Genomic DNA, 13,890 nt, shown 5'->3' on the forward strand with positions numbered 1-13,890 from the left:
CCAGCCTAATTCCAGAATCCACCCTTGGAACCACGGCATGCTGATGACATCATGACCTTGGAAGGCAGTTTTGTAACATTCAGGGCTCTGTAGGCCCTGACTGTTCCTCAGCGGCCATCCAACAAGCAGTTATTGAACACCAACTGTATGAACCCTCTGTAAAATGAGGTAGCATAAAGGAAGTACTGTAGTTGAAGTGCAGGCAGGTTCTTGGGCCTGAGTGCTTGGGTAAAGGGAAATCCAGGACGGCTTCCTGGAGGAGGTGGCATTTGGCACACACTTTGACGAACTAACAGGATACAGAGAGTCAGAGGAAAGGGAGACAATTCCCACTGGGCAGCATTGCCAGTGTGGTCCCTGGGGGCTAAACCTGGTGTGGCTGCCCCTGGAGACTTTCACCCACCCTGTGCCAGGGCGGAGGATTAAAAACCCGTCCTGAGGAGTACCTACTGTGTGCCAGGCCCCTGCTGATCCTGGGAGGAGAGCGTTCAAACGCACCATCCCTCCCTCAGGGAGGCAGTAGCGAGTCGTTCAAGGAGTACTCACAGGCAACTGGGCATGAACCCCACCCTTTCCTTGGCCTTGGAAGCCCCCATCCCCTTCTACAAAATAAGGACCAGGTGTGGGGTTAAATGAGATGAGCTGTGTAAGGATTCTGGTCGTGCCTGCTCACAGATTTCTAATCATTCCATACGTGGGGGCTGCCGGCAACCTGAGGGGTCCTGGATAGATGCTAAGGCCGCGCAAGGGGCCAGGACAAGCTGGGGAGGGCGGGCCTGAAGAAAGCAGGGGAGGCTCCTCGGAGGAGGTGAGACTGAGTGACAGCAGGAGTACGCCAGCGGGTGGAGGGGGAAGGGGCAGGGAGAACATTCCTGACTACATTCTCAGAAGCGGCTCTCCCCTGCAAGCCGACTCCACACAGAAGTGAGAGTTTTGGAGACTTTTATTTAAGGTGGGGGCTGCAGGAAGTTTCCTCCCAAGTATGAAACCTTGGCCACCCTCAAAAAAATCCAAGGGGCTCCTTCCCCGGATAAAAATAAAACTTGGAGGGGGCCCGCAGGAACGTAATACTTTCTTCCTGTGTTTAAATTTCTACGGAAAATCTGACCCGCGGCCGCCGCCCGGGCCCCGAGCGGGCGCAGAGCGCTTGTATCTTTAAGGAAAGGAGTCGGGCGGGCTGCCCGGCAGGGTGGGCGCACGGGGTGCGGGGCCGCGGGAGGCCGAGGGCGGCGGGCGGAGCGGGAGGCCCGGCCCCCTGCGAGGGAGCGAGCGAGCGCGCCCGCCGCGAACGCTGCCGTGTCCGCTTGCAGAGGCCGCCGGGGCCGTGGATGGGGAGGGCGCGCCGCCCGGCGGTCCCGGCGCACAGGCGGCCACGATGAGGGTCAACGAGAAGTACTCGACGCTCCCGGCCGAGGACCGCAGCGTCCATATCATCAACATCTGCGCCATCGAGGACATCGGCTACCTGCCGTCCGAGGGCACGGTGAGTGCGGGCGGCCGCGACCGGGCAGGAGGGCCGCGCACCTGCGCCGCGCCCGGGGAAAGCAGCACGGGGATGGCCGCGCCTCGCGGGGCGCGGGACGTGGGGGGGCTTCCACTCGCGCACGTGGGAACTGGCGGCCGACAAGCACACGGTCTGCGCTCTACGCGTCCGAGGCGCGGCGCCCACCGGGTCACCGCGGCGTCCCTGACCGGCCGCTGGGCTCCGCGTCCTGGCTCGCCTCGCCGCCGCTTTGCCCGGGGCCGGGAGTCCTAGCCCTAGCGCGTGGCTTGGGCCCTGGGTGGGACACTCCCTTCCCGTTGGTGCCCATTGGGGCAGCCGAGGTGGGGGTTGGGGGAGCCGCATCGCCGGGGGAGGGTGGCAGCCTCTAGGCCCCTCCGCGCCGCCACCCTCTGGCGACAGCTGCGACCCTCTGGGGCTCAACCCGCTGGTGTCTCCCTCACCTGCCCGGGGTGTGGGGAGTTCCCAGAGCGTGGGGCCCGGTATGGAGTTCCCAACGCCCAGGGCAGCAGGGGGGCGCTGGCCTGTCAGACTTCTTTACGCGCTGGTCCCGACCCAACCCTGCGCCCACACCCCATCCGGGTGGTACCCGGGGCACGTGGGCCAGCGTCGAGCCGGCCACGCGGCTGGGGAGTAGGGGTCCCCCGCTGCCCCCACCATTCTCCCTGCGGCCTCTCCCAGCTGTGGTAGGGATACCTAGAGGGCAGAATTCTCTCATAAGGGATTTGGCTTAATGTTAGAACAAGGTTTGCCCCAAAGAGGGACCGGCTGAGACCAGAACCCTCAGCTGGGGGAACCCACATCTGCTCCTCTGGGACCAGAGAACAGACTCCCCATCCCCCTACAGCCACTGCCAAGGCCCCCGCCCAGGCGATGCCAACACCCCAGCCCTTTGCTCAGGCTGACCAAGCAGAGGATTGCCCTACCCTGCTGCTCTAACCTCAGGGCTGGACATGGGCATCCAGGGAAGTGCCTGCAGGGTGGGACCGATGCAGGGCAGAGACCGGCAGGCCTCCTCCCACTCTGGGGTCACAACTGGGACTCCTTGTGGGCATTTGGGGGCTCTTCTGCAGCTGGACTTGCACAGAGGTGCAGGGAGCGTCGGGAAGCAGCACTGATGGAGAGGGTGTCTGCCTAAGAGAAATACTGTTAGGCGTGAGAAGTTCAGGGGCATCATTTCAACAACACGGAGTGCCTGCTATGTGCCAGGCCGTACTGGACACTGGGCACCCCACAGGCGTTGAGACAGGGAAGCTGTGCCCATCTGGGGCTTAAGGAGCAGTGATGGGACCTTACCCAGGAGAGTGGCAAGGGACACTTCCATAGCGCTGGGCCAGTCACTGCATATTAGCTCATTTAATTCTTAGAACAACTGTATGGGGTAGGTGCTCTTACTACAGATGAGGAAACTGGAACCAAGAAGGGACAGATGACCTGTTCCCAGTCACCCATCAGCTGGGAAGAGAGGTAGGAGGGACCAAGACACAAAAGGAGGTGGCCATCGGCAGCCTGCCAGAGGAATGGACATTGTGGAGAAGGGGCTAGTTATACTCGTGCTGGGGTGGTGGGGGTTCTGACAAAGAACTTGAACATGCGAAGACCCAGAGGTAGGAACATGGGACACCAGTTAGGAGGCCTGAGATAATGGTGGCAGCCAAGGACATGGAGAGAAACGGGCATTCCAGAGGTAGGTCCTATTCAACCTGAAATAAGAAATGGAGATCTTCACCAATGGCCCTTTGCTCTGGAGTCTTAGTTCCGGGACCTCGTGTTTATCCGGATCCCGAAACTGCCTCCCCCAAACCCTAGTGAGGGCCTCAAAGCCTGCAACTGGGCCCTTCCTTCAAGGTCTTCACAGTCTGGAAACACGCAGACAAGCCCAGATGAGACTCTTATTGTGCACACACAGGTTTCAGGTCTCACAGGCTTGAAGGGCTGTGAATTGTGGCACTGACTGCAGAAGGAGCAGTGGCTGTAACAGGCTGGAAGCAGCAGTTCCCGGAGCCGGGGGCCTGTCTGTGCAGGCAGGCAGCATGACGGGAGAACCTCCCAGGGCATCCCTGCCACAGCCGAAGCCAATAATTATTGCTCAGTCGTTATTTTGAGTCACCCAGTGACAGCGGTTCTGTGCATGTAAAGGCCAGAGGGCGTGGGCTGCATTTCAGAAAGTTCCTACAGGTTCCCAGACAGGCACCCCATATGCGCAGGGTTCCAGACAGGCACCCCAAATACGACGTGATTTAAATCGGCTGTCAGAATAAGCCTATCCCATGCAGGCTGTGGTTCCCCACTCATGTCTCTGTGCCTCTCCTCTCTGCCATTCCCAAGTTCAGGGGTAAAAGTCACTTCATCGTTTCTGTACAAAGAGGTGTAAGAAATGACTCAAAAGCCAGAGGCCAGGTTGGATGCAATTTATTTTATTAAGTGTCCTTTGTTCATCTTTGAGTGTTTCCACTTTCTTCCTTCAAATTGACATGTGTCAGTGGCCCGGGACCTGTGTGCCTGACAAGTCCAGACACCCCAGCCAGGCACCTGCTGGGAACTGCCTGCCTGCGAGATAAGAGCGCTTCCCTGCTTATCTGCAACTGCAGGCGATGTGTTGATAGGTTACGGAATTGGCCCGATCATCAGAAATTGTGATGTAGTGCTAGTGACTTAATTGAAACATTGGGGGCATAAAATGAAGTCTAAGAGGGATGTAGCCCTCAGATCTGAAATCAAAACCAAAAGAAAATGTGCAGGTCACTGATTTCATTTCCCCCCTTTCAGAAAAAGCAAGTGTAGGAGGTTCCCCAGGAATGGTCATTGACACTTACCCAACTTTGGCTATGTCACAAGAATGTGTGAATTCAGCTCCTGGAGCGCCAACTCCAGGTCAGAAGCCAAATAAACGAATGCATGGGGTCCCAGTCCAGCATCTCAGGTGGACACAGGGCTTCGGTCCCCTCTTCCGCCCTGTTCTCCAGGTTAAGGGAAAGAGTTTGGACAGGCAGGTGTGGATCAGACATATGTAGGCTGCCCTCTCCCTGTTTGTGGTAGGACCTTTGTCCCCTGCCATCGTCCCACAGGACCTCAGGGAGCTATTTCTCTTCCACCATTTTTCTGTTCCCCCGGGAAGCTCTATCCAGGAGCACTTCCACCCAAATATTCCGGGGGCTAATCTTCAAATACTTCCAGAACTCCCCTCACTCTTAGCCCTCACAAGAATCGGTGACCTATGTCCAGGAGCCGTTTTGTCCCCATCTCACCGATATGAGAAAAACTGAGGCTCAGCGCTGGGGAGAATCATGTTTAAGTTGCTGGTCTGGCTGGGTCTCAGCTTCTGTATCCTTGATCTGGGGGCCCCCACCAGTAACAGTGTGCAAAAGCCAAGCCTCTGTCATTCACTCACATGCATTCATTCATTCCACAAGCACGGTGCCCTGTGGGGTTGCCTGCCTCTTTCTTAAGGACAAGAAAGGAGAACATTCTAAAGCTTTCTCAAGCTTTGAGGTGGGAAGTTATGCATGCAGTCTAACCCACATCATCCCACTGCAAGTTAAATCTACACTTTCGTCCTGTCCGCCATAGGAAAAGTACCCACTCCACTGTTCCGTGGGAGGGTCCGTAAGGTCACATGGCCTCCACGGCGACCTCTGTGGTCCTCATGGTGTGGCTACCTCCCCACCCCCTCTAAGCCCACTCAGAATTTCTCTCCAGACCCTGAGGAACTCCCAGCCCATGTCTAGTAGGGTAAGAAGAGAGTCCATACTTTCTGTTCAAAGGTTGCTAACTTCCCCTTACACTTAGTCAGGCAGGATTATCCCCATTTTATAAAGCCAACACTAAAAACACAAAGCAACTTGCTTGGGATTGTGCAACAAATCAGTGACAGGGCCAGGGGTGTGTGTGTGTGTGTGTGTGTGTGTGTATGTGTGTGTGTTAGGGGTTAGATTGGGGACTCTCATATCAGTGCTTGGTTCTGCCTCCTGCTGATCCCGGCAATGCATCCAGCTCCCTTTCTGTAACTTTAAAATCTAAGTTTGGCACTGCCACCATCTTTCACTTGTGGTCCATTTTGACCATGAGATTGTTTTCCCCTGTCCTCCCCTAGTTCTTTGTGCTGTGTCTCAGATCCCAATTAGATCAAACTGCTGTTGAGGGTTCACCATATGCCAGGCCCTATGGTAAATGCTACACATATGAGGTCTGACAATTAAGTTTGTGAACTATCCTAGAAAATGTGCCTCATACCTCATTGCTGAATATCACAATGGTCACCTTCGAAGTACTCCCCTTGGGAAGCTATGCACCAACGCCAGCGCCTAGTCCACCCTTCAAAGCAGTTTTGGAACTCTTTTTCTGGAATGGCCATCAGAGCTGTCGTCATATTACCCTTGATGTCCTGAGTGTCATCAAAATGTCTTCCTTTTGATATTTCTTTTATCTTCAGGTAAAGAAAGAAGTCGTTGGGGCCAGATCAGGTGGGTAGGGAGGGTGTTCCAATACAGTTATTTGTTTACTGGCTGAAAACTCCCTCACAGACAGTGCTGTGTGAGCTGGTGCATTGTCGTGATGCAAGAGCCGTGAATTGTTGGCGAAAAGTTGAGGTCGTCTAACTTTTTCATGCAGCCTTTTCAGCGCTTCTAAATAGTAAACTTGGTTAACTGTTTGTCCAGTTGGTACAAATGCATAATGAATAATCCCTTTGATATCAAAAAAGGTTAGCAACAGTGTTGCAACGAGTTCACAAACTTAATTGTCAGGCCTTCATATTAACAAGTTCAATCCTTCCAACAACCGTATAAGGGAAGTCATAGCCGATGAGGGGGGTCTGTTATTCCCCTGGCCCTCATTTTACAAAGAGGGCTGGATCCAGAGGACAGTGACATTGTCATGTATGTCTGGGAAGACATACAGTGGCAGAGCTGGTCTTCGAACCAGGCAGGAGGACACCCACTCTTGATCAGGCGTCTGTGCTGCTGCTCAGGTGGGAGGAGATGTTGAGGGGATGTTTCCGTGCTCCCCAGACTGTCAGGCCTGAGTGTCCTCAATCAGGCCCCAGTGCACAGTCATCGTTCAGTGTTGAACTTGGTAACGACTTCCTGTCTCGTGCTGGTGGGGAGTTTGGGGCTGCTCCCTACGATGATTCCCCTGCTCTCTGGCTTGATGGGTCTCTCTGAATTTCCTCCCCATTCTCTAAGGGGTTGTTTGTCCTACTTTGTTCAGTATTAGCCATTACGCCAGCCAACCAGGGGCATCGACGGGGCCAGGTGGCGAGCCCGCCATGTGCATAGCAGTTTCCGGATGGAGGTGTGTCAGGCCTCAGGGATCCTGTCACCCAGCTTAGTGGCCCCTGTGAGTTAGGAGCTCATGTGTGGAAGGTTCCAAGGCAGTCCCAGCACATGAGACCTGCCCGACTGGAGTGGTCAGGGAGGTTTGTCCCGTGCCCTGGAAGCTGGATAAAATTACAAAGCACAGAGAAGGAAGGAAGGACATGCAGGTAAGGAACGCAGCCCGTGCAAAGCGAGGAGGATGTCCTGACTCCAGTGTAGCCCCAGGTGGCAGGAGGCAGGGGAGGAAGCAGGGGGCGGTGCAGGCAGGACACGAGGTGGACATTCAGCCCGTGGAAGCTGTACATGGCTCAGCTCGGAAGATCGCAGGTCTTCATTTGGAAAATAGAGATGAGCCTCTCGTAGAGATGCTGGAGTGTGGAGTGCCCAGGATGCTGGCAGCAGGTGGTGTGCCCTCGCACCCTGCCCTGACCAGAGACCGAGAGTCCCCCATGGCCTGACCGCCTCCCACGCTCTTGCCCTGCCTGGCAGCACCTTCATTTCCTGAGTGCCGGCCGGTGGCTTCCCTGGGCAGCCCACACGTCTGTCTCCTCTGCCCGCTGCACTGGGAGGAGAGAAACCACCTCTAGCCGCCAACTCACCGTGACTCTGCAATTCTCTGACATTCCTGAGATATGGAGGACAATGAACCTCTGACATTGGCACCAGGATCGAGGGCACGGTGCCGGGATGACCCCCATGCACCTGTCCCAGGAATTAGATGGAGAGTCTGCCCAGCACTGGCATGCTTTGACTTGGTTAACCCTCCTGGCCGCTAGTGGGGCCACGTACATTATCCTCCCATTTCACAGAGGCGGACACTGAGGCCCAAAGCAGTAGAGGCCTTGTTGATGCAGAGGGACCAAGCGCAAACGGAGAGCCAGGTCTGGCTGAATGCAGGGCCTTGGGCTCGGCTGCTGCCCTTCGCAGTCCTGTCCTTACTCTGTGCTAAGGAACAGCACCACCCCGAGTCCCCATTACTATTGAGGGGCAGAGTGCCTCAGGGGTGTAGATGGGATTCAAGGCTGGGCTGTAACCTCGGGTGCCCTTCACCTCACTGGGCCTCAGTTTCCTCCCTGACGCATTGAGAAGAACAACTCTTTCCCACCTCTCCCGAAATATGACCCACCAAAGATACTGGGGTCTTCCACGAATGCTGCCCTGGCCACGCTGGGACTCCCTGCCCCCTGAGCCCTCCCAGTGTCGCCCACCCTCAAGGGTGTGGTCCTAGCCCCTAAGCACCAGGCAGTCTCTGGACTGGGAGACATGTGGGAGCAGGCCAGCCAGGCGTCCACAGTATCGGGTCCTGTGAAGACCACCAAGACGGTGCTGAGCCGTGTGTTACAGTGCATCGAAGTTGATTGCTTATGTCTACCCCCTGCAGGCTCCAGATGCTGGCCATGCCCTGCCAGGCTGTGAGCAGTACCCAGTCTCCAGGAGGCAGCGTCCTCCCTAACCGGGAGTGAAAGCATCCTGACCCCCAAAAGGCAGGGCAGACCTCAGCCACCAGGCCCTGCCCAAACGCCCCTTCTTCCTCCTTCCCCGTGCAGCCGCCACCATCGCCCAGTCTCCTTCCTCTCCTGTCTTCTGGCTGCCCTGAATGCTTGACAGTTTTAACCCTGATCACATGGGGACCCACCTCCAGGTGTTCTGGTGGCACTTTTGGCCAGCACAGCCTGCCACTAACTACTGGAGTGAGGGACTCTTGCTTCTCCTGAACAAATGCACAGCCCTTTGTGGCCTCGTGCAGCAGGGAAACCCCTCCCCACCCCGATCTCTGATCTGGGCTCCAGTGAGCCTGTGGGGAGACTCTCCAGGCCAGCGAAGTCCCAGCACAGCTCCGTCCTCAGGCCACCGGGGTTGGGAGCCTGCCTTCAGCCACCTGCCAGCCTCATACTCCATGCTTCTTGAGGACAGACAGCAGGAAGGGGAAGTGTGTGTGTTGGTGTGTGGTGAGGGAGCCAGGAGGGCCGGGGTAGGGCTGGGGCTCAGCTCTGAGGACGGTCCCGGTGTGGAGTCACCCTCAGGCTACTTCTCAGCATGGATTTATTTATCTTCTCTTAGTTCTGAAGACCAGCCTGCGATGAACCCACGTGCCCTCCATAACCAGCAAAGTCCCACGGGAGGTCTAGAAACTCGAGTTTAACATTAGCAGAAGCTGACGTCACTGCAGCTGCGTGGCGGTCTTGCTTTTTCACCTGCTGTCCCTACCTCATTGGCCCCCAGAGCTGCCCAGGCAGATAAGGAAACCGAGGCAGGGCTATACATGCAGTGACCCTCTCTGTTCCCCACCTCTGGCCCCTGATCTTCACTCTGGCCCCTGAGACCGCCTCCCACATAAACAGCTGAGCCCCACCACTCACCTGGGGGTCTGCTTTTGAGAGAACCCAAATGAACGCAGGGAGTGCCTGGCTTCTCGACCACTGAGCTGGTGAGAGGCAGAGCCGGCCCAGGCACCGTCACGGTCCTGCGGCCACCTCGGCACGACCTTGTGCACACGCTGGCCTCCAGACGGTGAGACGTGCAGGCTCTGGTCTGCCTGCCACCCTGTCGCCGTGTGTGAGCAGCACTTTCTGGGCATCAACCCCTCAGGTTTGCCGTGGCCTTTCGCGAGCTGCCCAGTCCCTCATGGCCGGCCCGCTCTGGATCCGAGGGGGGGAATGCCTGGCATGTGTGACATCTTCATGTGTCACTCGCAGCACATGTCCTTTCTGGAATGGCAGCAGCCTGAAGGCAGGGCCTGTGTGCTGTGTTCACGCTGCCTCGGCCCTTGGTGGGCATTTGCTGTTTGTTGAGTGATTGCAGGAGCGAGTGGCCAAAGTGGTTCTCTTTGAAGCACGTGCCCCGTGAAGACCCGTCGCGGACAACGTGACGGTGAGTGGCTTTGCCTTTTCTTCCCCCTCAGCTGCTGAACTCTTTGTCCGTGGACCCTGACGCCGAGTGCAAGTATGGCCTGTACTTCAGGGACGGGAAGCGCAAGGTGGACTACGTCCTGGTGTACCATCACAAGAGGCCCTCGGGCAACCGCACTCTGGCCAGGAGGGTCCCACACAACGACACGGCGCTGGCCGCCCGCAGCCTCCGGCAGGACCAGCCGCTGCCCGGCAAGGGGGGCCCCGTGGGAGCGGGCGAGCCGCAGCCCCCAGCAGACTTCCACGAGGACGACAAGCGGTTCCGCAGGGAGGAGTACGAGGGGAACCTCCGGGAGGCCGGCCTGGAGCTGGAGCACGACGAGGACGTAAGTATCCTGCTTCTCGTGGGCACGGGTGCGGCGGGGTGGCTGGCGCGGGCCGTGCAGCGCAGGGTCTGTCCTCGCTCTAAGCTGGGCTTAGAGATGGCGGAGGGCAATGCTGCTCTGGTTGAGGTTGGGCACAAGTTGCTCCCGGGCGGCTTTGGAGGGCCCCCGGCCAGCCCCCTCCGGGCCACGTGTGCTCCAGGGAAGGGGCTGACCTAGCAATGATGACTTGTGGGGTCAAGGCATTTCCTGCTCTGGTCAGTTCCTTCCCTGGTCAGAGGGGCAGAGGACCAACTGACTCCCCTGGGAGGCTTCCTGGCAGTCGACCTTGGCCCTTCTCAGGGCCTCAGTTTCTCCATCTGTCAAATGAGGAGGTGGGTCTGACTGATCGCTGGGGCCCTCGGGCGCTGAAACCCCTCAACAGTAACACTGTTTTCTGGACCTCCGTTCCCTGGCAAAGCCTGAGAACCTTTCTAAGGGAAGGATTTCGGGGGAGAGCAGAAAGCCGACACCCTGGTGAGCAGGGCTGCCCTGGTGATGGACAGAAGGACTTCGGCAGCCCTTGCTTTGCTGTTGCTTCCCCACCACCCCCTGAGCCTCTCTGTGCATGGGGGCCCTGCCTTCCATGAGCACTGGGGGACAGGCCCCCAGCCCAGCGAGCCCTCCCTGTGCGTGTTAACTGAGAATCAGCGAAAGTCTGTCCAACGCTCTAAGAGCAGAACAAGGGGTCAGCAGGCTAACTGAGAAGGTCAGCAGTCACCCGTGAGTGTGTAAAGTAAAAGCTGGTACTGATTTGCTATTCCACTGATGAGACCCACCGTGTCCTTAAATAACAAATACCTTTGAGGGTCAGTTAGGGAGCCTGGGGTGTGAAGTCTATTTCATGCCGTTCGGAGGACTTCCCCTGAAAGCAATAGACATGCACGGTGGGGCATCTTTCTACCTTGAGCTTGTGGTCGAGGGACTGTGTGTTCCCCACGGAGCACCTCTCTGGGTCCCGTTCACCTTTGGAGGTGGGGCTGCCTGCCTAGCAGGGTGGTGACTTCTGCCGCAGGAACTTTGGAGTTTCAAGGGTGTGTGAGGGGCCTAAAAACACGCTGACGATCTAGAAGCAAAGATTCGGTCCTGACGAGGTTACAGAGAGCCTCTGTGCCTGACTCGGGGCAGCAGCTGCAGGCAGGTGTGTGTTGGCATTTCTGTGGCTTGAGCTGGGGCCGCTCGGAGGAGAGCAGGAGATTCTTACTGACCTTTTGCATTGTTGTGTCCGGCCAGCCCTACGACTTTTTGCGGGAACAATGCTGCTACTATGCAGACCTGCCTTCCGCATGTCGTTGTATAACTGGAGGGACAGACGGGCTCCATCCGAGGCAGGAGAGGCGTTTCGCGGGAGGGGGCTTTCAGAGCTGTGGCCTTGAGCTCAGTGCGATGTGTGCTTTGTCTGTTGACCAAGGGATTTACTGTCTGTCTCTGTCGTTCTTTCCTGGCTACAATTATGCAGCCTCACGAGGCTTGAAAGGACCTCCGAGGTCTGGTCGTTCACACTACCCTGGCCCGATCCCAGACTATCTGTCCTTTGCAAGGTATCGAGCTATGCAGGCCTCAGTTTCCCTGTGTGTCAAGTGGAAATAACAGTTTACATCACTGGGTTATCGTGAGTAAAGTGCAAAGTGCTTACCTTGGAATCTGGCACACAGCAAATTCTTCCTGAGTGATGTTAATATTATATCAGATATTACTGCTCATACGAAAGTGGGAATAGCAGTGCCCGGGAAGGAGAAGAGAGCCGTATCTTTTCAAAAACTTTATATTCTCCATTATGACTTAGACATAACAAGCAAACGTCAAGGCGTTAGTTACTGTCACCAAGAAAAGATCTAGTGCTCCCTAGAAGGGACCGAAAACTTCATTGATAATTTGGCTCTGTAGCTAATCAGCCGTGGATTGGGCCATTTTTAAATAAAAATGCTACGGTGGTGTAGACTGGATGGTTCGAGTTTGCCAGGCAGCTGCAGTTGATGTGTGCCATCTCCCAGTAAAGTCTCCATTATATACCACGTTGTAGAAGGGCACCTGTAATTCCGGAGCTCTCACCGCAGTGAGCCAGGCCCAGGGTGGGTGGGGAAGCCTTCATCCGCTGCAGCCGGCCCAGAGATCTCCCCTGCTCTCCCCAGACCAGCAGGACCAGAGTCCATTCAAAGGCCGCTTGGGCGCATGCCTCTTAGGAGGTGTGTGTAGGCCCCTGCCAGTGTGATTAGCAGACAGTGGCTGCCATATTTATTTCAGGGGGAGAGCTGCCCCTGTGAGTAAGCTGGCCCCGGGGTATGTATACTCAGATTACAGGGAGTGAAAGGCTTTGCAGTTCTGGAAACAAGATAGCTCCCAGAAAGCCCAGTTGCACGGTCTTACCCCATTTGATGCAAAATTGGGGGCTTATGTGCACTTTCCTGGGGAGAACCATCCAGTAGATACTCAAATGCTCAGTGACCCCAAAAGATGAGGGATCGTTGCTTTAAACCAGGGCTTCTCAGCCTCGGTGCTGTTGGCATGTGATATTTAGCAGCACCCCTCGCCTCTCTCTGGCCAGGAGCATCCCCATGTCATGCCACCAAAAATGTCCCCAGAGATTGCTAAATGTCACCTGCGGCGCAACATTGAGAAGCCCTGCTTTAATGACTGGATGAGGGGACAAAAGGAAAAGAGGAAGCTAAAGAGAGAGGCACAGGGGACAAATAAACAAGGCCTCCTGGCAGCCCCCTCCTGAACCGTCTGCTGGCCCAGCCTTCGTGTGGAGGTCACCAGTGGCACAGATGTGACCTGCCTTTGCTCCCAGAGGGGCCAGCGCGTGTGTTTATGCTGTGCTGCTCTCGGCAGAATGGGCTATGAGCCCCACACAGTTGGGGCCCCTCTGTGCTTGCCTTTCCCCCCAAGTCAGGAGGTTTATTTTTGTGACATCCGTGCTGACATATGGAAGGCCAGTCCGGCTGAAGGCACAGTGGGGGCCAGTTCGTAGGGACATATAATGGTTAGTTTCCTGGCGCTGCCACAACAAATGGCCACAAACTGGGTGGCTGAAACAACACAAGTACCTTTTTTTTCATTTCTGGAGGCCAGGAGTCTGTGATCAGCGTGTCCACAGGGCCCTGCCTCCCCCCACCCCAAGACCCCAGGGGAGGGTCCTTCCTGCCCCTTCCGGCTTCCGGGGCTCCAGGCAGTCCTGGCCGTGGCTGCAGCACTCCAGCCTCTGCCTCCGCCTTCACACGGCCTCCTATGTGTATCTTTGTGGTCTCTCCTCTTCTTATAAGGTCACCAGCCATTGGATGTAGGGCCCCACCTAACCTAGTATGACTTTATCTTAACCTAATGACATCTGCAAAGACCCTACTTCCAAATAAGGTCCCATTCAGTCACAGAGACGGGCCATTAGGACACGTACATCTCTTTTGGGGAGACCCCATTCACCCCACCACAACAGCTGAGACTGTGCACTAGAGTGGTGATCTCGGGGAGGGGGGGACTCACAGAGGGACCCCAGTGGGTCAGGGAGACATGGCTCGTGATTGGAGGGCATGGGTGGGGCAGAACACAGCAGGGGGTCTGGAGCGAGGGGTCCAGCCTTGGCCGCAGGGCCCTGAATGTGCACGGGAACTCCCTGTGGTCCTGTCGAATGCAGGCTCTGACTCAGCAGGCCTGGGGTGGGCCCAGGACTGAATTTCTGACCTGCTCACAGGGCGCGCGGAGGCTGCTGGTCCGGAACCACACTTTGAGGCGTGAGGAGTGTTCAAGCCTTCTTTTCCACATGCCAGCAGAGGCATCCTTAGAGAAGGGCCCCCAACATTTAAGCA

General features: G+C 56.6%; 1 protein-coding gene across 10 annotated transcripts in view; it reads left to right on the forward strand.

Moving 5' to 3' along the window:
* The window catches only part of ANO1 (anoctamin 1), a 155,482-nt gene that overhangs the window by 76,203 nt on the left and 65,389 nt on the right, over positions 1-13,890 (forward strand). For 9 of the 10 annotated variants that reach the window (XM_019755675.2, XM_019755679.2, XM_074336865.1 and 6 more), the window contains exons 2-3: positions 1,311-1,483; positions 9,719-10,051. In XM_019755675.2, coding sequence (XP_019611234.2) covers positions 1,311-1,483; positions 9,719-10,051 — 506 coding nt within the window. Of the gene's footprint in view, positions 1-821; positions 953-1,310; positions 1,484-9,718; positions 10,052-13,890 lie in introns of those variants that run through there. The other variant, XM_019755681.2, reaches the window with a different exon arrangement.

This window comes from Rhinolophus sinicus, linkage group LG06, assembly GCF_036562045.2.
Source record: "Rhinolophus sinicus isolate RSC01 linkage group LG06, ASM3656204v1, whole genome shotgun sequence".
Taxonomy (NCBI): Eukaryota; Metazoa; Chordata; class Mammalia; order Chiroptera; family Rhinolophidae; genus Rhinolophus; species Rhinolophus sinicus.